The sequence below is a fragment of the Triplophysa dalaica genome, chromosome 1 (assembly GCF_015846415.1).
Source record: "Triplophysa dalaica isolate WHDGS20190420 chromosome 1, ASM1584641v1, whole genome shotgun sequence".
NCBI lineage: Eukaryota > Metazoa > Chordata > Actinopteri > Cypriniformes > Nemacheilidae > Triplophysa > Triplophysa dalaica.
In genome coordinates, this window is record NC_079542.1 from 31,058,265 (window position 1) to 31,084,081 (window position 25,817).

General features: G+C 38.4%; 2 protein-coding genes across 2 annotated transcripts in view; one reads left to right on the forward strand and one right to left on the reverse strand.

Moving 5' to 3' along the window:
- Positions 1 to 315: 315 nt before the first annotated feature.
- Positions 316 to 10,443, reverse strand: immp1l (inner mitochondrial membrane peptidase subunit 1). The gene is made up of 6 exons (XM_056749493.1): positions 10,349 to 10,443; positions 4,470 to 4,600; positions 3,965 to 4,053; positions 3,470 to 3,596; positions 1,297 to 1,407; positions 316 to 833 (listed from the first exon to the last, which is right to left on the reverse strand). The coding sequence occupies exons 2-6, from the start codon at positions 4,572 to 4,574 to the stop codon at positions 771 to 773; spliced, it is 495 nt and encodes a 164-aa protein (XP_056605471.1). The 5' UTR covers positions 4,575 to 4,600; positions 10,349 to 10,443; the 3' UTR covers positions 316 to 770.
- Positions 10,444 to 10,504: 61 nt separating this feature from the next.
- elp4 (elongator acetyltransferase complex subunit 4) overlaps positions 10,505 to 25,817 on the forward strand; it is a 54,684-nt gene continuing 39,371 nt past the window's right edge. Inside the window, exons 1-6 of the mRNA XM_056749492.1 lie at positions 10,505 to 10,710; positions 11,109 to 11,144; positions 14,873 to 14,994; positions 17,270 to 17,401; positions 19,048 to 19,181; positions 23,707 to 23,791. Of these exons, the coding sequence (XP_056605470.1) occupies positions 10,542 to 10,710; positions 11,109 to 11,144; positions 14,873 to 14,994; positions 17,270 to 17,401; positions 19,048 to 19,181; positions 23,707 to 23,791 (678 nt within the window). The 5' untranslated portion in view covers positions 10,505 to 10,541. The remainder of the gene's footprint in view (positions 10,711 to 11,108; positions 11,145 to 14,872; positions 14,995 to 17,269; positions 17,402 to 19,047; positions 19,182 to 23,706; positions 23,792 to 25,817) is intronic.

The following is a 25,817-nucleotide window of genomic DNA, read 5'->3' on the forward strand; positions in this document are numbered from 1 at the left end:
AAAATCTGTAATTCTGACCTATTCAATGTATTGTTGGCTATTGCTACAATACTGTATAACCCTGCACGGTTTTGTTCTCCAAGAACACATGTTGGTGAAAGATGTGACTTACGGGTCACCATCTTTTATACAGAACTTGTGACATGTTATTATCACGATAATATGTTATTATCACGTATTAATCATATTAATTATGTTATTGTTATAGAATTCACTGCAGTCAGCAACATGTAAAAATCACTGAATTCATTATTTGAGTCTTAATATGAAAAATGATGATAAACATAAAACTGTAAATAATGAAAAAGACATGAATTATCATAAATATGAATTTATTAAAAATAATGCAAAAATATTATCACAGCAGGGCTCTAGACTGCTTTTTCCCACTGGTCGCACTAGTGCGACACACTCTCTCAGTTGGTCACCTTACAATTTGGTCGCACCCTTTTTAATAGTAATCATAAAGACCTTGCATAATGACCTTAGTTGTTCAATCATTCCGTTAATTTGTCACTCTGTATTTTAAAATAGTCGGCTATAGACCACTTCATATTTGAACTTCAACACTTGCGAGCCCAATAAATCCAAAATAAATGCAAAGAAACTGTCTAATATAACACCTAGGTCTTCAACTGTTTTAATTTTACGCACTCGCGCCAATTCAACCCTGTGATATGTTACATCGCACGTTATAAAAAAACGGTTACATATGCAAGCATTTTGGTCGCAGTCTAGAGCCCTGCACATACAACACAAAGACATTTTCTTCATAAAATGCGTCCGTCATTAGGACTATCAGCCAATCCACCGAAGCATTGTGGTGGCCACAACTGCAAAATAGAAAGAGAAATGAATAATGATGAATGACTTATTTAAAAAAAAAACTTATAGTAATTTCTAACATTTTGGTGTCATGAGACTTATTAATTTATAAATAAATAAAAATTTGCAAGACCATGTGTTATTTGCCGCTGAATTTTCCATTCAGAGGCTTACAGAAGGTGAGGGACCTCTTAACAGGGTCACGGGCACATGACAATTTATAAGATGACAATAGAAAACAGTTTCAAATGCAAACAGTTCCTCAGCTACTTACTGGATCAACTTAGTTTAAACCTATTCAAATTAATGTGTGATAAAAAAAGTAAATTTTATATTTATATATACCAAATCTTTAAAAGCAAGTGTTTCATCTTAAAAAACCCTGTACATGAACAGGCCAACAGATTAAGAAGCTTGTAGTTATACTTCAGGCTTAAGTGAATAGGTCAGATGGGACCTTATCCTTGATACCTTTAAGCAAACGCGTCCTCGGATCAAGGCGTAGGGAATGGGGCCATAGCTTCGGGAATCTGTGGAATTCCGAAGGTTATCGCCTTCAAGCCAAACATGCCCTCTTGGTACCTAAATTATGGCAAAATGGAGGAAATGTCTAATAAATGATGTGTAACATTTATCCCGACTGTGATCACCCCAAAACTAAGAGTGCGCTCATTGCATCAACAATAAAAGTGCTTTAAAAGATGACACACTGTCTTGTTCCAACATTTCTTGTTTCTTTTACAACACAAAATAAAGACGAAACTCCTAACACTGAGAAAGTTCACAAGACTTATTTATTTCTCTGAAATGGGATCGTCTTTACTGAACACTGACACCCCCCCACACCGCCTTATTCTTTCGGTTAGGGGTGAAGCCACACCTCCCTGAGCTGCACCATGGGTCTAGACCACGGACAGACCTGCCAGGCTGAGCGGGCAACGGAGCGGAGTCTGATCCATACTGACATCAATTAGGAATAATCTCATCACATGGGGAGAGTGGGGCTGTCAAGTCCCTAATTAAGTCCCCTCCACCCCCTCTATATGTGAAGCTGGAGTAAAGAACACATCGTGTTGTCATTATAAACATAACAGTACCAAGATACCAATAATTTCTCTGCTTTGTTCAGAGTTTTCCAAACAGAATTCTGCAGAATTCCTTGGATCCGCTGCATCCCAATTTGCCAACTAATACTATGGCCTATAAGTATATAGTGTTTTTTTGTGTGACTATATACATTTGAGTGTGTAGCAAAAGAGTATGCAAGTACTGAGACATATTGTGGCACAGTACATCACAAAGCAAAACAAATCTGATATGTATTGAGAAGCTTTTTTTATGATATGAATCTAATGTTATTAATCTACCAACAAATGACCTGCTTCAACATATACACTGTTTTTATGTTTTGTTTATGTATGTTTTGTTGATTTCTCATTAAAGCATTAAAAGAAACCGTACAGTGTGTAACTAAACAATCACACCTGATATCACATGAAACAATTTCATACATTAACGTGTGAAAATGACCAAATGTGACCCAAACGATGATATCCTGACCTTATGTATTGCATACAAAAGAGTCTCTGACGATGCAAAATAGCTTCGATTGTAAACATATGTCAGCATGTAGTCTTCTCCTAGATGACTCTCATTAGCATGTTAACATATGTCAGATCCCATCCGCGAAAAATCTCAGACCGCCATCATCTGCTGTTCAGAAGTGATGCTTTTGTCCTCACAGCCTCGGTGTCGGTGAGAAATCACACGTACTGTCACCAGATACAAGCCTTCATTTAATCTTACAAATATATTTCTAAAAATATACTTCTCCATATTTGAGTAAATATTAAAAAACAGCTCAAAGCTTTTTCTTGTATTAACAAACCTTGAGTCTTCTTGAAATAAGTTGGTATAAAGCGTCTGCTAAATGCAAATGTATAATGGGTAAATATATGCAAGTATGTCTGCAAATACCCATTTAAAATAAAAAATACTGGCATTAGTATGACAACAACTTTTGATAATTTGAATACTCAACATACTGTCGACGTGAGTCAATTGTAATGTCTTCAAATGTAAAAATAATAATAAGCAGCACACCTACAGCTCAAATCATCCAAAAAACAAAATGTGAATCCATATATAAAGAGGTTTGGGCTGAATAAACTTCAGAAAGTTGTGGAGCCTTCATCTGGCTGAGGGTTTGAATGTCCGTACCTTACTCGACATCTTTCGTCTCCTCTTTCTCTCCATCACTTGCTCTACTCAACTGGCACTAACACTAACAGCCTCTGCAAAAATTACAGTCCAGAACCGCAATAGCCAAGGTGAAGAGTGAAAAAACAAGTGATACAAAAGAGCAATAGCAGCTATTTCAGTGACAGGGTGGCTGCACTCTTTCTAGGCCAATAATAACTGAGAAACAAGCATTTGTAGTTGGCAAAGGTAAATATTTTACCCGTCATAAGTGAATTCATGGGAATTTCAAACACACACTGTGAGGGTGACCGCATAGGGCGATGCGTTGCAGACTTACCATAGTATAAAAGTGATGCTTAAAATGAACAGAAAAATGGGCAGAACTGAAAGGACGTAGGTGAAATATCTGGAAAATGTCTGTGGGTTAATGGAGTAGACTTACAAAAGTGTGTGTTTTAAAGATGTCAGATGGTCCGCTGGTACAGATTTTGTCCCCCTCAAGTCCGATCACTCGTTTACAAATGTTCATCTTTGGATCAAAGTGGCTTTTGGCTATGACTATGTCACCTCTGGAAAAACATAAAAGGTAAAGAAACAATGTCCTTTTAGAGATTGACAGAAACTTCCTGGCACACAAAAACACAGATTTTTTTGACACCTTAAAGTTAACATTTCAAATACCAGGGGGGGCGCTTGGTGTGGGATAAGGGGTCGAAACCCAGAATGTTTTAATAACCAAATACGAATAACTTAAGGGACGTTCACAATTGTCATCTTTTGCTGCACAAGATCGTTAAGTCGAGTGGCAAGCGTGGTAAAATAGAGAGCAGCTGCGCGTGTTTTTCGATGTGTAATGCGCATTGTAACACATGGATGTCTCTGGGCTAAGCCCCAGATAACTGCTCACCCTAGAACCGCCCCTGGCGAACACACTTACTTCTGAATTTGATAGAGGTGACGACTTATTTTCTCTGAGAAAACCACATCGTGGTTAGTGATGGTCGGCTCCATGGAAGGTCCTGAACACTGTATCAAATTAATTTTAAGTAAAAAAAAAATGTAGTTGTGAATTCTTTATTTCAAGTATTTCTCTTTATTTAATCAAGGATGTGTTTTGAGTACATCCAAAAATTAAAGAATCTGTCGTCATCTCTACACCCTCTTTTTGTTTAAAACCTATTTATGACTCTTTCTTCTGTTAAACACAAAATAAGATATTTTGAGAAATGTCTCAGTGGCTTTATGTCTGTATAATGGAAGTCAATGGGGGCCAATGTTGTTTGGTTGCCACTGTTTTCTTTCATATATTTTTTCGTGTTCTACTGAAGAATGAAAGTCATACAGGTTTGGAATGACATTAGGGTGAGTAAATAATGAAACAATATTAATTTTTGAGTGAACTATCGCTTCAACCTAACAACTACATTGTCTGGGAAACTTACCGACACAAATTCCCCAATATACTCAAAGGCACAATGAGCGATGCAGCCATACTGGACGGTGTAACCAACAAAGCATAGAGCTTTCACAGCAAAACCACGGAACATCCTGTAACATCCACTTCTTACAAATGCTGCAAAAAGAAACAAAAAGACAGTCAAGGTTCACCATGAGATTTGTGTGTGAGTGCACATACTATAACATACAACGAAATTGGTGGAAAGAGAAACTAGGCAAGAAATCGCAAACATGTTGCAGGCCAGACTCAAACCTACATAACCCACATAAGCAACATGCTTGTAACATTTGCTAACGACAGTTCCAAAACAATTTGGAAATATGTATGTTTTTTATTTACAGAAAATTCTGAGCCACAGACTCTCTACTCACAGCTTGTGTCAAAGGGCAGAGCTTGTTTCGAAACACTTCGTCAGGTGATATTGTTGCACCTCACACATTTAATGGCTAACGGTTAAAACTGTGAAACCAAAGTGATCATTGAGATGGCACCATCTCTGGTGTTTCATTCTCAGGAACGAGACGCAATGACCGACCCGTAGGCGTCTGACCCCGTCTGAGACAACCAAATCTACACCTGTGTGAGCAGGTGACGGTAACGCTATCGCCATAGCAACAGAACGCCAGGTTCTTTGTTTGTCCTCACCCTGGCACTTTAACTGATAAAGCTGCAACGCGTTGTCTGAATAAACAGTCCATCCCCTCTCAAACTATTGACTTTTCCTTGGTCATCAAGCCAGCAGATGAGCAGGGCGCGCGAGTCAATAAAGGTCGTGTTTGTACACATCCATGAAACCTCCGATAGAAGGCAAAAAGCCCACAATAAAACAAACACTTCATGGACGTGCAGTTTGTCGGTCTTTCAAACACTTTCTAAAAACTCAAACGTATCTTCAAAACAACCCCTGCTGGATGTCCAGCCAAGGAGAAACCTTTCATTCTCCTTCAATTTCAACTCCTGATACAAACCAAAGGAACTACGAAGATCCAGCGGAGCAGAAACTGAACGAAACCAAACCCTAACCAAAGCCCTATTGCCTTGGGAATGACATCTCCAATACGGGTCGGAATTAATCCTACATCCCTACTTCCTCATCCCAGGCCAGGTGTATCCCTGTGCCACTGAAAGTGGAAGATCTAATCTCATTACCCAACTACCATCCCCTCGTCCCGTATCTTCATCCGTTCCAGGCAGCCATTGAATCTACACCTTTAAATCCTCATAATTACATCCAATACCCAAACACATTTCAGGAGACTTTGCCATCTATCCGAAGACCTGAAGACGTTTCTGCCTGACTTGATATAGATGTATTTTGTGACGGGCTGCAGAAGTCCAGTGTGGGGCTTCGACCAAGCTACCTTTGCTGCCTTGTTGTCCTTCCTCTGCAATCTATTATTTTAGTGTTATAAAGCATTTCATGTTTTTGTTGAATTGTTAAAGGGACAGTACACCCCCCAAACAATCTGTAATTTTCCACTCTTGGTGGTTTTCTTTTTTGAAGCATTTCATAGAAAATTATTTACATCTGTAATTGTTTCTAAACAATAAAAAATGATTTTTACTAATTTCTATAATTAATAAGCTAATAAGGACTGGGGTCTTAAAGATCTAATACTACAAATAAATCGAAAAAATTTGACAAAACCGGTTTACAAGGAACTTTTTGTGTTGGCTTTGGAAGGGTGACTTTGTAGGAATTTCTTTAACATAAGGACGACATTTTGGAGCGGCATACACCTCGTAATCCAAGAACAACAAATCCAGGAAGATGTTTATTCTACAATCGACATTATTCCTCAACTTCTCTCTGTATCTCTCGTTCACTCTCTTTCTGTGTTCGAGACACGGATCATGCCTACATCACAGACATATCTTGGCAGAATGTGTGGCGGGGGCTGGAGAACACAGGAGCCCAACAACCGTATCCGACATCCGTTGTCCAATCACCAGCATAGTCACTGTTGTGGATGTCCAGCATAGGTGAGGATTAAGGATTTATCATAATAAGATTACATGGCCAGTGAATGATATCAAGAGACAGTCCATATGCGGCCGCCTGGTTTTCCACTGGCACGCTGTGTGTGTGTGAGCGAGAGGCTGGGTGAGTCAGCTGCTTGGAATCAAATGGAGTTTAGCCAAAACCAGAACAGACAATTGAGATTAAATCTCTATTTCTGACAATTCCCCTGTGCATTTGAAACAAGCAGTAGACTTTCTGCCCTGATTCCCTGGATGGGCAGGTGAGGGACTAGCATGATTTTTGTATAACAATTGGATAATTAACTCAAAGTCTCGCTTAATCCAGGATTACACAGTGCACTGTATATGAATTTGCTACACAGGGTCACACAGGGTCTCTCTGGAGAGCCATCTGTGGCCATGGACCCCCAAAACCCACAAATTTGCAACAGAAGAGAGAAAGGGTTCTTAGAGAGCTTAGAAAGCAGGTGGCATTAAAATGCTCTTTTAATCTTTTAAAACAAAACAAACTACTGATGAAGGCTGGATCTAAATCAGTTTTCAATTTGCACAACTGCTCATAGTAAAAGATAGTTTACAGACTAAAAGTCATCCATAGAGAGTCATCCACAATAAATCATAACAAATCAAGAAGTGAAAATATGTCCTAAAAAACTGTATAACGATAAAATAACGTATCAAAACACCAATAGTCTAAACAGAAAAATAATTCACCTGTTGTCCCATTTATGCCATTAAAGGCAGGTCAATGATGGCAATTGATCTAACACCGTGTCTACACATGACGCGACCAAAACACTCGAATCGAAACGTGTTAGAACTCATTATCATTTTTATTTTGTCCACACTGAATGCGGCGCATCCGGTGAAGAAAATTAGATAACACACTGCAAAAAGGTTCAATTATGCATATTTCTGCATTCTCATTCTCACAGTTTTGTTATGAAATACAATAAAACAAATTCAAATCAAAACCATCCCTTTCCTGGTAATAAATAATTAACAAAAAAAGTTAAGTCATTAAAACATTTTTTATCAACAGATTTGAATGTTATTAACAAGCCAAATATGTCAGTCCATCATACACGTGTAATTTATGCCATGAAAAAACTATAGCATGTGTTTTTATAATTACACAAAAATCCAACTTAATTTACCTCTTAAGGACATTATCACGTCAAAACCTTAAACTGACTGTCCGTTGGAATAATCACTGAACAAATCCCTATCATATGAATATCATGACACCCATGTCTGTCAAAAAAATAACATGCATAATACACACAGACGTATTTATGGGATTTCACATTTCATGAAAAACTTCTACGCTGTTTAAAAGCCTAACTGATCAAAGCTTAAATAATTGTGGCTTCATTTTTTTATTACTGGTAACTTTTACATAATTTGTAACACTTAACTACCCATTAGCAGATTTTAACTCTAAAATGTAATGCTAATGTAAAACCAAATTCTAAATATATATACATTTACTAAGTATTGCTCAAAACACAAACTAATAATAATGACATAGCATTTAAATTAATTAATGCAAAAATTCATTGCTGTCTATTGATATGCGTTAGATCCTGAATGTGTTATTCAACAAAGGATCTCATCAGTGAAGATACAAACACCTGGATACAAAGAAAAATGACGAACAGCCATTCAGGTGTTGAGACTGATGCTGGAAATGTGTGAAGGTCAATACAACCAATATCATGTGACAGTCCCCTGACCTTCTGAGATCTGAGCTGAGAACATCAACACAAACCCAGACGTCACTGCCATTCCGTAGCAGAACGACTGCGGATCGTTTAGAACAATAAAAACAAAAGATCTTTTTTTTTTTTTTTTTAAAGGGGTCCATATTTCTGTTAGCAGTAACAAACCAGAAGACAGGTGACTGATCCCATTAGCTATGAGTTTGGAGAAGAGGAACAGAATCCAAAGGCCTGCTTCACAGCTTCTTATCACAGCATATCTAAATTGTAACAACACAAGAAGCTCCAGTCTGGCGGTTCTGCGGGATGTAAGAAGATTACAAAGATCCAAATAGTGTTAACTAAGATGGCTTTCCCTGGAGAACCCAGATGGAAGGATGCTGTATTGGGGAGGGGTTTGGGCTCTCTTATGTTCTTGTTCTGTGTGGCAGAAGGCAGCTGAGGGGCGCTGTGATCACCATCTTTGTTCTCATTGGTCCTTCATGTCGCGTGAAAGAGATCAGAGAACTTTGGTAGACGATGTGAAGACTATCAGGGTAGCTATCAAAATCTGGCTGCTGGATGGTGACACCTGGTTGGTTGATGAAGGACAGATGTCGGAACACACGACATCACATCTCCATCACTTCACTTTTACAATAGTCCAATGGAAATCCAATGAATTTTAAAAGGCGGATAATGATGAAAGCCAATTATATAGTCGAGCCCAGCAAATGTGAACAAAAGGGAAACGTTTCCAAAGGAAGCTGAGCTCGTGTTGTTACAATGATGTGATATAAATAGACTAATCTTTATTGAAATGACCTTTGACTGCAGCCTGAACCAAAGATGGAGCTGAAAGTCAAACAGATCTTATCGCATGTGCCGAGAGTCTGAGGCCTTCTGTTTGGGCTAAAAGCAAAACAAAACAATTCTCCATTGAGTCTGTTCCCATCCGTATCAATTGCTTTTTTAAATGAGTCTGCTTTGTTTTTGCGTGACAGACATCCTTCATACAGAATATGAATAAAATACAGATTAATGCTGTTTTTGGAAGGAGAGGAAAGAAATAAAATGACCTTCCTGCAGATCAGAAATAATAGCCACCACCACAACCCTATAATTGTCCTTGGATCCAAGATTATTACTTTCCTTTCAACAACTCTCTGCAGATGACAATCTAACTTCCCTTCTGGGCAACACGACTATATTCATAACCTCAGATTGTAGTAGCAAAGAGAATCACATTGGGGAAAACCAAACATGCGGCTCAGGAAACAACTGACATGTTATGACTGTTAGCATTAGCACTTTGTGGAACAATCAGATACCACAAGTCAATAAAGGTGACATCATAAAAATAACACGAGCTTATCTGTAAAAAACAAAAAGAGTGCTGTTTCAATGAGCCTAAATTAGGATGTTTGATGGCAAATAAAGTGAAAAGAAAGTAAAAAGGCTTTCTTGAAACTACAGATATATCGTGTCTATTAAAGGGATAATTGCACACCAAAATAACATTTTTGTCATCATTTATTCACCCTCATTTTGTTTGAAACCCGTATATGACTGAAGAAGATATTTTGTGAAAAGTGTCCACTGAAGTCAACAGTGTTGTTACCAACTTTCTACAAAACATCTAAACATTTAAATGATGAACAAATTTTATTTTTTGGGTAACGTAATCTATCCCTTCAATCATACCAAATGGACACATTACTATCTGTTTGTTTTTATACCGGTTCAAGTTCAACACAAATAATAAAGAAAACTTTGTTTTTGAATGGTTACAGCTAAAAAAGACAAGAATCAGTTGGCACTGTATGTCTCGGGCTCATCTGTATATACAGTATAAAATCATGTGTATTGAGTTTCTAATAAGTGCTAATGCGGAAAATATTTATAGGCAAGACATCATGTGTCTCTGCATCTAACATGACCGCACACAGTGTTGTTTACAACATAAATAAATTGAAAACCATTTGACCCTGAGCGGTTTATAGTGGTTACAAGACCGACGTTCGGGGTTCAAGGAGACTTTAGCGTTGTATGACGCGTGACGCATCTACAGAAGGGATCTAGATACGAGATCTAGCGTATGAATAGTCTATACATATCGTTAACGGAACAGCTCTGAGCCATAATGAAAACGAAACTGTCATTTTAACTGTAATCTTACCTCATTCATGTCCACTGACAGCGTGCTGTTTGTATTCATAAATTATATGTCGACAACCCAGCCGCAGACACCCTTGACCTCCACACGTCACGACCCCTGAGTATACAGCGTTACGATTGGCTCAGACGCAGCAATCCAGTCGGCCATTGGCTGAGGCACCTTGCGTCACCGTCTCCGCTGTCAACACAGGAAAATGATGGCGGCTCCTGGGAAAGGCATGGCCGGACCTGCCGGTGTAAACACAACGAGTTTTCAGAAAAAATCCCGCAGCAAACTAGTGTCTATTCCTGGAACCAGACCGTCTGTACAAAACGGGCAGCTCATTGTTTCTACGGGGGTCACCTCGCTTGACTACGTGATCGGTTAGTGCAGTTAACCTGGTTCAGTCTCACTGCCAAGTGCACGCGCACTATAAACTGTGTAGGCACTCAAACATATTCAACTGTTGCATTTTCTGGATAGATAATAAGTCCAGCATTTACATACGTTGTCTGCGCCGTTGTCACGCTTGCGGAACGTATACGGAAAGCTTCACATCTCATCAATAATATATAAACGAGGTTTAACTCATTTAACAGTATAAGTAACGTTTCTATGGTATAGTAACTCTTTAAGAAAACAGGAGTTACGTATACGATCAATTTATAGATGTGTTGCGTGTTATGTTGGTATGTTATTTTGTTATGTATTCGTTGAATACGATTCTTCTTCAAAGGTCTTTTTATAAAACACATTCTTATGCACTTTCTCTCTTTCATAGGTGGTGGGCTGGCAGTGGGAACGCTGCTGCTTGTGGGTAAGCATTGATGCACTGTTTTATTTATGTTTTGTGGACTTCATGTGGACCTGTGCAGAACAATCGGATTATGACACCGAAGTATCGCGAGAGTAATTCGAAAGTCTACCGAGTTGTCCGCTCTCGCGGTATTTTATTTTGTATAATGCAAAGCACAGTATAATGTTGAAAACACCTAATGAGGTTGTTTAGGACATTCGCCTGCATCGTTTGATTAGACTGTAATGTTTCACATATATTACTATATAAATGTCGGTCTTAAGAAAACTAACATTCTATTGAAGAATTGCATCACATAATAAAGAAGAGCAGCAAACAACAGCCCAGAAAAGATGGAAATTTGGAAATGTGGGAAAATATTAGTTAAGAATTAGTGACCCAAACCTTATGCACCTGTAAGATAAGTTTGTCATAAAAGGATAAACATGTTCAGATTCATATATACAACATTCACTCAGATTTCACAAATAAAAATGATGGCATGGTGTATCTGTTAATGTGTTAAAAATAAAATAAAATCGATTGTTTCTTCATAATGGCCCTATGAGCTCTTTGTTAGCTCTGATCATACGATAGATTCTGCTGAATTGGCAGGTGTTTTTCTTATGTTATTGTGGCTGATTTTCTAACCCTCACTCTTATCACATTTTGAAGTGAAATGTGTATGACTTCCATCAATTCTTTGGGAATGACTAAGTTACTTTGGCAAACCCTCAACACAATAACATCTATCTCACTGTGGCCCGTTATTTTCAAAACATATATTCATGAGGATTTTATATCTTTAACTCCTAATTTCTATTCTTTTGTTCCCTTTACACTTCATTGTAAGTGGATTGTTCACGGTCTTTTATGATGTTTCGAGTGCTGTCTAGCTCAATTATCTCCAAACAGGGGCCCATAAAAAATATATTAGTGCAATAGTAATGTAATGCAAAAAGAAATGCTAGATGTTATGGCTCAAGAGGTTGCACATTTAATTCCGGTTTGTACCACTGGTGCCATTGTGAGTCATTGGAACTTAGACGGCAAACATATGGAACCAGGAGGGCAGAAGTGTTGACCCAAATTTCCCCTGCAGCTTTGAATGACTGACTTACTGTGTCACAATCACGGGGTCCTACTGTCTTACAAACACGCTACTTAAACGATTCTCCCACAAAAAGAGCAAAGAGACTGTCGGCAGGAAAAAGAGAGGAAATCTCTTGACGTCCCACCTCTAGATGTTCTTGAGTGACTGATATGTGCCAAAGTCTCTATAGCGGAGATATTCACCCCCAACACATCCCATCCCACCCCTCAAACACCCCCGCTAGGCTAATAGCACCCGCAGGTTTCATTTGTAAGGCGCCATAGAAACGGCACCACAATAGGCCCCATCTCGAGTGGGCCCATCTGGGTGTCTTTGTCGGGGCCGCCGAAAGCCACAAAGGCTTGCTGACCTAGAAACACATCAATAAGAGTGAGGGGAGTTCTTCCAATGACAAATTGAAGAGCTGAGGAATTTTTCCCTTTTTTGCTGGAGATGGAATATGAGAGGCATCCAGGTTTGTAGGCGAAACCAGGAAGCGGACGTGATGGCCATCATTCTCTCCTGCTGTCAGAGGAATCTTTGAGAGGTCAGGCAGGTGTGGACCTTTGAGGGTGTTCGTCCAAAAGAATGAGAAGATAGAACTGTCATTGTGTGTGTGCTGGGGAGGAAGAGGATGAATGTCAGTTTCCAAGTGGCCCATATATGTAAATTCATGACAGGAAGTAAGAGCTGAAGTGTCGGCTGGAAAAGAAGGATTTTATATAGGAGAGTATTAAAAGCCTCTTCTTGTTGGTAGCAAGTGCCCAAATTTGCCACCATGTGTGGACAAAATAAATGACGTACAAAGACCATCAATTTGCAGTCTTTACAATTAATGTTTCATTTACTTCAATGATAAATGGTTCTATGGAAGCTTGTTTAACATCTCAGAGTCTCCGAGGGTCGTAATATGTTACATTTTACTTCAATTCTCTTCAATTATTGAGCCCCGGTTTCACAGACAAGGCTTAAGGCTTGTGCCAGACTAAAAGGAATTTTGAGCTGTAAAATATCTTGCCATGACGTATCTTAAAATATGTCTTTGCCATTGTTTTTTCTCAAGATGCACATTGGTAATGTTCTTTCTAAGGCATTTTAATAAAAGCGACCATATCCTTTTTTGGTTTGGTTTCTTAAAATAATTTATTACCATAGACCGTATAAAATATGGACGTAGTGTCCGTGACTTCATCTGTAGGTTTGTGAAGAGTAAAAATTAAGCCTAAAATAGGCAGAGGTGATTGCGCCATCTTGGCATCACGTCATCACGCGTCACTCCGGGATAATTGAAAATGGGCAAAATGGCGGCACGTGGTTAGAGCTGAGGCGCCTGGTTTGCTGAAACCACTTGTCACTCCAGTGGCAATGCACCTAATTTTAAGACTTAATATAAGTTAAATGGGTGAAGTATAAAAAAATTACCTTCCTCACAGTTATAATAATAGTCAAAATAATATTTTGGACCATGCTGTAAACTTGTGTTTAACATATTTAACCATTTTAACATGGAACTCAAGGAGATTGTGCTCTCTTTTGCAATTAAAGTCACTTCCGTGTTGGCTTCACGAGAGAGATCGGAAGGTTGCTCTTCGGTTATTACACAAGTGCACTAAAATCCAGAATTGACAAATGTCTCATGGCAGTTCATGACATAATTTTTCACAAGATGCCTAAAAGCACCCCCACGCAAACACTAAAATCACAGCCGCAAAGCCTAATTTTGCTAAAACTACGCATTTTACGAGGTGGCTTAGCAACGATAAAGGCCCACCCTAACCCTGCCCTAAACCTATCGTCAGGGGCTAAGTGAAAACATAATAAAACGTAAGAATGAGACCGCAGGAATTTACCATATGTGCCACCTTTTAAAATAGGTACGAATTACCATCAGATTGCGTTGATATATATAGCGCATATTAAAATACATGAAATTAAAGCCGTGTCCATGAACACAAATTAATAGGTGCTACATTTCGTGACTATGTCACGAATTGCCTTGAGACTGTGTTGGCAAATAATAATGATTTATACAGTAAGTTAAGCTATTGGATGCGATTTTGCTGGAAATGTCAGCTCAACATCATTTGACTTCAGTCCCCCTAAAGAACGTTAACTAACCTGCAATTTTAGTTTTCAAACAGTGATGGCGATATATCTAGACTAAGAAGTTCCACATTGCAGCTTTAACTTTCAGTATAATGTTGATCATTCATACCGGAATATCTTTAAGAAGACAAACATGAACTGTTGTTTACTGCTCTTTCCCGCAGTTGAGCTCTGAAACTGACATATACTTTTCATCCAAACGAGTGTTTTTCGACTTTATACGTGTTGCGTTCACTCATTGTGATGTAGCCGGCACTCACCTTCCCATCAGCCCCTGTGATGATGGAGTGAGCATTAAATCCATTACACTTCAGCTTCAGACATACCGTCCTCCCCAATCTTACTGTCAGTTATGACGGAGGCTGAAGCGTTTGGCATTACTAGCAACCAGACTGAGTAGTTTCTCTTATTTCATCTGAAGTCGTTCGCAGTCTCTCCGTTGGGTTTCTGGTCTGATCACAGCTCTCTGACCATTCGTCTGTCAGGAGAAACGTCTGGAGATCCTAATGCTCTGTGTTTTAAAGCAATTGTGCTTGATATGTTTTTGCAGAAGAGGACCGCTATGACAGCTACTCACGCATGCTGCTGAAGTACTTCCTGGCAGAGGGCGTTGTGTGCGGACATGAAGTCTTTCTGGCATCTGCCCGGGATCACCCTGATGAGATCATGCAGGTAAGAACAAAGCACGCTTTACTTCTAACGATGAAATCGAGTATTCACATTTGGTGCGTTTGATGCAATGATCCAAGTTCTGGAAAAGTTTGGACGTATTGCAACTTACGACCCGCTGTTTACATTTGAATGAGTCTTCAAAAGAATAAAACATGATACATCTTATCTTCAGATTTACCAAAGAGTAGTCAGGTGTCGCAGAGGATCACACAATGCATATATGAATTATTCCAGTTCAAGACAACTGACAAATTTGGTTTTGTATGTTTTATTTCTGTATTTATTTTGTAAGTCTATGAGTGCTTTAAAGCAACTACCTTTACTTTTATGTCCTAATTGTCCATAAAAACATGCTTTACTACACAAACTCATGTCTGTAGCATTTGTATTAAAAGTATTGCATGTATATTTTGTGGCATGCACATGTTTTGTATGCATCGAGAATCCCAATGTCCCTAATACTTTTGCCAAAATCAGCAGAAAACAGACAGATCACACTGTGCTTGTATTTATCCCATAATGCAATACCCTCAAGTTGACCTTCCATTTCCAATGTGACAAGACAAACAATCCATAAGCAATATCCGCTGGGATTTTTTACTCATACGATCGGATAAGACATTTCACTGGTACATAACCACTAAATTTCCTTTTGTTGCGTAGTTCACACTTGTTTTCAATTTTTTTTCTGGTCATATTTAAAGGGATACTCAACCCCAAAATGAAAATTTTGTCATGAATTACTTACCCTCGGTGTTGCTCCAAACCTGTGAACATTTCTTTGTTCGTTTGAACACAAAGACAGATATTTGGAACAGTGTTAGCAACTGACACCTCTGGGGTACAATTGACTACCATAGAAGGCAAAATTAGTTTAATATTATTTTGTTCTGTTCAACACAAATGAAGACTTTTTGAGGAATCTAGGAAAGTAAACAGTTCTGGGGCACGACTAGCATTATATTTTTTTCTACTATGGTAGTCAATGATGTCCCAGAATTATCAGTTACCCTTTAAGAATTATTTACTGTATACTACAAAGTGTGCACTGTGCAGTAAGTTGTGCGCTAATAGTATTTTGCATATAAAAGATAGCCAGGGTTCTCTCTCTCTCTCTCTCTACCTCAATCTCTCTCTCTGCTTTACCTGTTTTTGTGGGTGTTCAGGGAGTTACCTCCAAGTGTTAACGAGTTTCACCTTAATGACTGTGGACAGGAGTGTCTCTGTCTTTCTCTCTGGCCCCTGATTGGCTCCCAGTAAACATGAGTTTAATGAGGTCCTGTTGTTGCCCTTCACACTGTACCTGCATTGACCTGTTGTTTGTGAAACAGTCTCTGCATTCTGTTTTTGCAAGTCTGTATGTAAATTCCCCTAAGTGAGGCAGACCCCACCTTCATTCTGACATTTCTTGCCACTACTGACTTCAGCATCAACTCTGTTGTTGAAAAAACAAGACTTGCCCTTTAATATAATTTTGAAACGACTGTAGAAATCAATCATAAATGTATTTATTCAAAAATAAAAATGTGCCACATATAAACCACTTTTCAAAATGACAGATTAATAGACATTATTTTATAAATCATTATTTTTTTTAATCTCTTTGCCAGTAAAGGGAAGAAAATGCTAGAAGCCAGTTCACACATGGGAGCATCAAACTGTATTCCTAAATAACATAACATATTAATGTATTATTTAAAAGTTAATAATTAAGTAAATTTACATCACTCATGTCTTTCAATATTGTTACAATATCTTGAAGCATTTCCAATATTAGCAACATTAATTGCATGGTTCTCTTAATACATAGCAAAAAATATTTTTTGAATATAAAATACAGGGTTTGTAAAGCATGCAGACATAAAAACTTTAATTTAAATGATGTCTTTGTGATGTCTGCTAAATGTTATTTAACAAAATATAGTTATGCAGTATAGTTAAGTAAAGTTTACTAAGAACATGAGAAAAGATAATCTTTATGTACGCTACATTAAATCATGCAAAGAACATTTTCTGAAAATAATATCTTTAATATTGTCTGAGTAAGACAGTAAGAAATTTATATCATAGTGAAATTAATTGTTAAAATTTAAACTTGGATTCTTGTCATCTCATAAGACGATATCATGTATTCTATGCCTAGAATTAAAATGTTATGCACATTTTGTTGTTGTCATTAAAATTCAAGTAAAACCTTTTTTTAACTAAAGATTGTAATACTGTATTCTGGATATGCATTAAGTAAATTGTTATCTATTTATGTTTTAATCTGTAGGAACTTCCTTCCCCAATTGTGGATGAAGTTGGCAGTGTAAAGACGAAAGAAGGTCAAGCTCAACAATGTGACCAAGAGAACCAGGACACCATGACTATCGCCTGGCGGTACCAAAACCAACCCAAAGTTCAGGTGTGTCCCATTATACCGTGCCACACATTGACAAATGAACTCTTCTCTTGAAATGAAAAAGGGCTCTAGTCAATGATGGCAATAATGGTAAAGACATCAGGATTTAGGTATTTGCACTTTCAACAGTTCAATCTACTGTGAATTATTACTAAACATGCACAAGATTTGAATGAGCTCTTAAGAATTTTCTGGTAAAGTCTGGAGGCACAAAATTCAAATTAGGGTTCTGAATTTGGTGTTGTTGTAGAATTTATCATTGATAATTTCAATGTGAAATTGATGAATTGGATTTTCATTGTTTTCCAAGGACCAGTTCTATCCAACACTTTGTTTTGGTTCCCTACTTTTCCGAGTCTGTCTTTAAGCATCGTCTCCATCACAGACGCTATTTTATTCAGGCTGGCCTGGGAAAAATAGCATGCTGTAATAAATATATCAATTCCTTCCCACCCATCGCTTTGAATGGGCATTGCCTGCTTTCATTCACAGTTTAGGTGGATTACTCACGCTTAGCTGGTTATAGGTGGATTTAAAACCGGAGCAGACAAGAGAACATGGAGGTTCTATTCAACGCCAAAGCCTTTACAATGAACCAGCAGCCTCCAGCACCCCCAAATCCCTTCACAGCCCTCGCCGTTGCGTTCGCGCGCCCCCTCTTTCTAGCCGCTTTGAGAAAAGACCCATAATCATGATTGCTATGGAGATTAGGGGGACCCCAGTCAGTCCCCGAAAATTTCTTGTTTTTTGACGACTTTCACAATTTCTGCCACATCTCTTGTCAGTTTTTTTTTTCACTCTTATATGATGTTTTCCAACTTATTTCCTGTTTCTCAGTCAGCCATTCCTCCTCCGTCTCAGAGGACATACTTACCCTGCTTAACCTTTCTCATTCCACAGTCTTCTTCACAAAGCACCAGTAAATCTAGTAAGGGATTTGCATCCCAAATATAAAGCTCCCCCTCCTTTCTCTTCCTCAATGCAGACACCAGATCAAAGTTCAGGCAGTCAAAACCCGTCCCGTAACGTTAAAGGGGTCGACCCGACCCGCCCGCTAAACGAGGATGAGCGCCAAGCTGTCAGACTCCGAAGGAGGCGCTGGGACACAGAAGAGTCGCTGATCCAGATCAGGAGAAGATTAGAGTCTCACCTCACACCTCCCCGCTCATTAGAAACTCTGGAGGAGAATCCAGACCCCCTCAGAACTTCAGGAAAACATCTGCCAGCGTGCAAGTGTGTTTTTCTAAGCCAGAGCGGTCAGTCTCGTCCCAAAGTGATTATGTTCTCAATGGCTTAGTGAATCAACAGGGTTTCTTACAGACCAACAATGGTTGAACCATCAGTGGTGCCACAGTTACAGTCTTTGGTATTTTCATTGACTTTATTTATCTTTAGCTGTTGGTTTAGTACGTACTTCTCCATGCACTGTATGTGATACTTGTAGTAGTCGGTTCAATGTTTGTTCTTTCCAGTTTTCCTTTTTTTTTTTTCATTTGGTACTTTCAGAGAACTTTCAATTTGGATTATATTTATGACAGGAAATGTTTTATTTTAAAGTCTAATTAAAAATAATTGAATTGGCGCATTGATTATTTTCAATGTTAAATTGATGCAAGTATGCACTCTTTTTCCTGTCATCGCTTACTAAGAATGCACTGGCTTCATCGGTGAGGTTTGGACATTACTATGACGTGTCAAAGACAATGGAGCCCGAGGTTCGACAGGCAGTCAAGTGTCACAGTTTTTATGCACTACAGGAATCACCAACAACCACAGAATCAAGGTGAGTAACACTAAAGGTTTGTACTCACATCCATATTAAGTACAGGTGGACAACATTCCTTTAACCGCGAATTTTAATGTTATTCAATATATATCTCATTGTTTTAGCTGTGGCAAATTAAACATGCAGATTTTCCCCCATTTAAAAACTGGGATATGGATAGAACAAGCAAAAGGTTTCGTGCAAAACAAGGTTCTTTTAGTTAAATAAAATTAACTTTGAAAACATTTCTGTCGTTGAAATTAAATTAAATATTGACCTAATCATTGGAAAAACTTCTAAAATCTAAAATGTTGCCTAAAAACTTAACTGAAATAAGTTTGAAGCACTAATATTTTTATAATTTATAATAATAAACAACAACTATAATAGAACTAAAATAAAAATGTATTAATATTATAAAGCAACATAAAAATAGCAAATAAATCATAAAATGGAAAAAGCATAAACCAAAATTGCTAAGACTTTAAATAAAATTACCATAAAAACTCAAATCTAAAAACAAAAGCTAATTTTAAATATTAATAAAACTAAAACTTATAAAAAGTTTTAGTACTTGGCACTCCAAAAATATTCAGCTAACAATTAAACCAGTCAAGCCAGCTTAATACCAGGCCTGCTTGCATTATAACATTAACACACTTAAAATCTGTAAATAATAAATTAACTTACTCAAAATGAAGAAAGATATTATGAAGAAAATGCATTTTTTAGAAATTAGAAAATTTTGTAAATTACAGATGTAATCACTATATGGTGACCTTAACAGAAAACACTGTCTTAAGTACTTGAAGTGAAGGAAAGTAAAATTGCCTTTTTGTGCCGTCTTTGGTACACGAGTCTTCGTTTTCAACAATATTCTAAATGTACTATATTCTGTAATCTTGTATCTTAATTGCAAATATTAAATTAATATCTAGAATCAAATATATTGCTGATCCCAACAATAAAGATTACTAGTTCTGCAATATTTGTATTATATGATATTGTATTGCTCCTGTATGACCTATCGCTTATTGCTCCCTGAACTCTCTGTAAGTCGCTTTGGATCTGCTAAATGTAAATGTATGCCTTAAATCTAGGGTGCTGGATCTACTGACACTTAGTAAAGCTTGAAGTTACACCAAGTTTTAAGGTCTTCGCACATACTGTCCGAAGTTTTCGTATGCGTTTTTTTTAATAAATATTCGTCAGGCGCAGAAGCTTTGCACACTGAGTCCGATGCGTATTATCAAATCCGTTGTGAAAAATATTGCAAAACAATAAATCCTGATGCTGCTGTCGCTCTTCCTCATCTCTCCTTTCATCCCTTGCTTCTCTCCATTGACAGTTACTCACTAGGTCGGCTATCCTCACTCGCTCTCTGCCTACGTTTTCTTGCATTCCTGTCAACACTCACGTGTTTTTTTCAAGCCACCATCCAACCGTTTTATCATTTCTCCTGTTAAACTCCAGTATTTCAGCTTCTCCAGTGAACGCAATCGTGAATGGACCGAAGGACCCCGTGTGTCTCCTGGATTTTGGTCACGTTACCAAAATGTTGAGGTATGGTCTTCTTGGGTTTGGTAGCGTGGCTAGAAAATCAGTACATACTACCTTGTTATCAAGCTGTTCTGCGATCATCTTCCACAACCTCTTTGAATTCTATCCCTCATATAGTGCTGCGAGACGAAGTGGACTCCGACACCATCCTCAATTTAGCGGTCGCTTGTACAGTGGCTCTGAATTGTCAAAACATTTGGGACTGTGTGTGCAAAGACCTTTAAGGACTGTAATTCAACTCAGAGAGTTAGAATTTCCAAATTCCTACTTCGAAAAGTTTAGTTGATGTAAAACATCCATCTTAGAAACTCAAACTTCAGCATTGTAAGATGTAGGTGTGTGACATGAAGCTACTTGTGAGACATACCTAGTAAATAATAAAACTTACGTTTGTACTAATAAAGTATATTATTGAGCTCAAACAGTCAGAAAGTATGTTTAGAGAAGTTTCAAGAAGAAAATGTTCCCCTTCTCATGTTTCTCAGGAATATCTCTGCTATCTCATTTTATGGTAGGTCTCCGACCTAATAAATGTTTTGTAAAAACATCCCTGAACCTTCACGTGTTTTCCGAATATGGGGTTGGTTTTTGAGCGATGTTTGTGCTGCGTTTTTTATGGTTGCGAGGTTGCTCGTGGAGAGCGGGCAGAAGTTTGGTTACATTAAAGTCTTCGGCAGAGCAGCAGTGCAAACAAATCAATCTGGAGCCCTTGCTACTCTCTGCTTTTTATGTCTACAAACAAAGAGGTCTTCTAACTGTTTATCTGTTCCTGAGCCGTGTTTACTCGTGTCGTAAGTGTGTTCCTGTGTGCCGAGACCATCGGTGCAACAGCTTGCCCCATGACGGCTTCTACGGTTTACATAAATGCCGCTTTTGCAATTTTAGCATTAGTTCTTCCTCTGCGTTTCCTTGCATCATTTTATGACGTGTTATAAAAGCTTTTAGCCATTAGCTCTGTCAGCGTGGCCTTTAGAGACATAATGCTGAAGAACTCATCTCAGCAATGTCGCCGTGTAGCTGAAATCCAGGCAGGAGTCAAAACCACCTTGAAAAATCAATTAATCAGCAGGGATAAATAACAGCCAAATGTCTTGAGATGCAAAGAAAACCTCATTGTCTTTCCGCGTTACACAGTTCAAAGAATAAAAGCCCCATGCCGTTTCCAGACTGTTAAATCGCTCCGTTTCACTACGTACCGTAATTGGCACAAATTGCTCTCTAGGTGAAAGCGAAGCCTGTTGTTTAAGACGGATACCCGCCCCCCTCGTGCTGGAAGCGCTGTGATCTTAATTAGCTCACCTGCCGGCCATTACCCTCTACGGACGCCACCTTAAGCGATCACGCTTCGCTGGACTGCTGTTCACCCGGCCTCTCATATCCAATGGGGGCGTGGCCGTTTGATTTCTGCCGGCCCTCCACCCCTCGAGTTTTTATTTATAAAAGGTAAACACACGTTTCTCCCCATTACAGGGACAGTTCACCCCAAAATGATCATCGTTCATCATTTAATCACCATCATGTCATTCATAACATGTATGACTGTCTTTCTTCCTATGAACACAAAAGAATATATTTGATCGTTGGTTACCCGTTGACTTTTATTATGGACACAAATTAAAAAATGGTTGTGAGCAAGGGCCAGAAGTGGGTGTGAGGTTTTGAGTTTCATATTCACCTCTGGATCTCCGCGAAATTGATGGCTATCTATATTACATGCAGAGCGGCTCAGTGAGGTCATTACAGCATGTCGTGAGCCACAATGAGAGAGAAGACCTCACAAGTCCCATTGTCGTGCCATTGGCAAATGAATCGTTTCGTAGCAAGCCAATGGCTGCTCATAAGTGTCATAATATTGTGCTGAAATGTAGAAGATTCTCATATATTAGAGTGTGCTAACAGGTCAAGTGCTTTGAGCGGTCTTGTTAGGAAGTCACATCTCACCCCTGATTGAACAAAGAAACGCTGTGTCAGTACCATGAGAGTCAATGTCCCGTTAATACACGCTCAAACTCACCGCAGACCTCAAGGGCCTGCCGAAGCTGACGGAGGTGAACGAGTCTTTCGTTAATTTCATTTCATTTGATTTAATTAGTGCCGTATTTCCCCGCGTCCACATATAGGGGACGGTTGCCAGGGTTACCGCCTGAGTCAACAGGCTTTTGTGATATCCAAGCAATTCTCACTTAATGTCACTGGCATGTGCCCATAAATTGAAGCGTGTGCTGATATCATCAGGGTTCGACCTGCGTTGAGTCATTACGGTTCCTTAAATGGACCCCTTGTGTTAAAATCAAAATAAATATAGTACGAATAAACATTGTCATCATTTATTTACCCTCATGTACAAAAGTGGCCAAAAGTGATGTCCATATTTGGACAATTGACGTCTTCTGTCTTTGTTAAAATATAAAATGCATGAAATGTTGCATAGTTGTTTCTGGAGTGTAAACTAAAGCTTTGGGAAACATTTAAGGAGGCTTTTGTAAAAAAAACAATAAAAATAGTTATAACAGATAATTATATTAAACGTTTTCTTAAAGGGACAGTTCATTTAATAATTTTAGTTTTGTCTTGGTTTACTCACCATAGAGTTCACCATGTTAACTGTGGTAGTCAATGGTGTCCAAGAAGTGTTTGGTTAAAAGCATTCTTCCAAATATCTTACTTGAGAAATTTATACAGATTTGGAACAACTTGAGTAAATGAAGACAGAATTTGTCAAATAAACCACATTTTCCTTAATATTCTTTAGTTAGCTTTTATGTCAAATCATTTTGTCCTATAAATACCTCAAGTTTTGAGGTTTGTCCATTTTGTGCCATACACCTCATCCTCTAGATGACACTCTTTGCCTCCTTCTTTTTGTTTCTTTTATCTGCTAAATGAATGCGTCTAAATTTTACTCTTTGTCATATTGTATTTACACACTCAGTTGCCATCTTGTGTGTAATTTGTATGTTTTGTTCCTCTCTGCTGTTCTCAGCCTGTTATCATCACCCTATCATGCTCTCCTCCAGTCCATCCAGTCGGTCATCCGGAAGGAAGGCTTTGACGGATCCACACCGCAGGTTGGTCCACTCGTTTTATTTTGCTGTTTGTTCTTTTCTCCCGTTCTGAGTAAGCTGCTCGTCAGCTGTCGGCTCATACTGAGAAATTTGAACCCTGAAGCTATTAAAAGAGCTACAATAAAACGCACAATTAACAGGGTCTTAGGCCTTCACACCTCTGAAACAATGGTGACATTATGCCTCAGGCTGTGTTTTTACAAGACCTTTCATTTGTCGTTCTATTGATTGGTCTCAGTTGGCGGAACATCTCTTTAATGCGGCTGATTTGTAATCATTAGCAAAATACAAGTAATTCAAGCGCAGCTATAAAAAGATTTTCCACCTTGATTCCTCTGTTTTCTCATCCTCCTGTCACTTTCACCATGTTGTGCTGGGATTGCTCTCAGGAGGGAGACGGGGTCCCTTGGGTTCCTGTTCTTTAAAGCTGAGTCCTATTAGTTTTGTGGTAAACAGGCCAAGACAGACACTGGGCAATATGCCCTCTGTCTGTTCATATTCATTAGCTCCTGCTGAGAAGCAGGGGAGCTCGGCCCCTCTGGGGACCCCTCTCATAAAACGGCCCCATGATAGAGCCTGTCTTGACTTCCACATCAGCACTGCATCTGCTGAACTGCTCCTGGGACCGGGCCGCTGGAGGTTACACTCGCTAGTTTTAATCAGTTTCCAACTTTATGTAGCTCTCATGTGACTTTGGTCACGTGCTGAACTCAAGACATCTTCTTTTGACCAAATTATGTTATTACTATGGCAGTGATGTTTGCTTGAGGGAGCGTCTTAAAATGTTCTTTATTGTTTAAAAATGTTTAATGCAGTTCAAGTTTCTGTTTGTCAGTCTGTCTGTCTGTCTATATATATATACAGTATGTTTATATAAATATATACACGCACATATATGTGTGTGTTTGTGTGTGAACTACTAGCAATATTTTTATCGAATTTCAAATAAATGTGTATTTACCAAAAGTTCAAAAATTGTTTTTTAATGTGAGAACCTCGATTTTTATCACAGTTTTCATGTGTCTTGTCATTCTGTCAGTCTTTCAAATTGCTGTTTGATGACTTTGTCATTCCTGAGGTTTGATTTTGTTGAAATTGAACAAAAACTGGAGTGGGATGGCCGAAATGCTGATTTGAAATTAAAATTTGGAATGGTCTCTTCAGTTTTTCAGTGGCTAAAATCATTGACATATATTAAAATACATAAAACATGAAAAAAAAAAAACCTTGTAATGTTAAATACACGAAACATAGGATATTTCGCTGCTGTCCTTCTGAAAGGAACGCTGCCGTCCTTCGCCATATTTCGTTATTTTCATTTTTTGACATAAATCAATGTTATCAGTCATCATTTTTTGTCACTGGAGAAAATATCTAACCAATAAAAAGTATTGAAAAGTGCTTGTTAACATTGACAACAGAGAATGTAATCATTTAAAATGTACAGCGTTTATTCCATTTCCTAAAAAACAGCAAATTTTCAGAAGGACAGCGACGATACTGTAGTATTTCTTTTTTTAAAGTGTGCCTCAGCCTGAAAGTCCTCAATCACTTGTCTATTTGTCGACTGATGAGTCGCTGACAGTGTTTGTAGTAATGCGTTACAAAAGTGATGTATTACAGTCACATATTACGTTTTGCTGTAACGCAGTTGTGTATGGCATTTCTGATCAATTTTCAGTAATATTTAACTTATTACATGTTCAGTAACACTTGCGTAACAACACACCCGCGTGACATTAACAAGTAAGTTCTATTTCCTGTTCGTGAATAGACGCGTGTGGTGTCATTCATCTCCCTCTGGCTGACATGATTTCAGTCTCTGAGCTTAACAGTCCGAGGCTATTGGCCTCGCCTGGTGCGCTGTAAACCTAGTGCCAGTGTTGCCAGGGTTGAAGGTTTTTGGGCTACTTTCATAATATAAAAATACCAAAATGTTTATTTATATTCTGAGGATAAATGTTAACTGATGAGATTCTTAATGTGTATTCATACTCTGATGAATACCTGGCAACTCCAGGACCGGCCC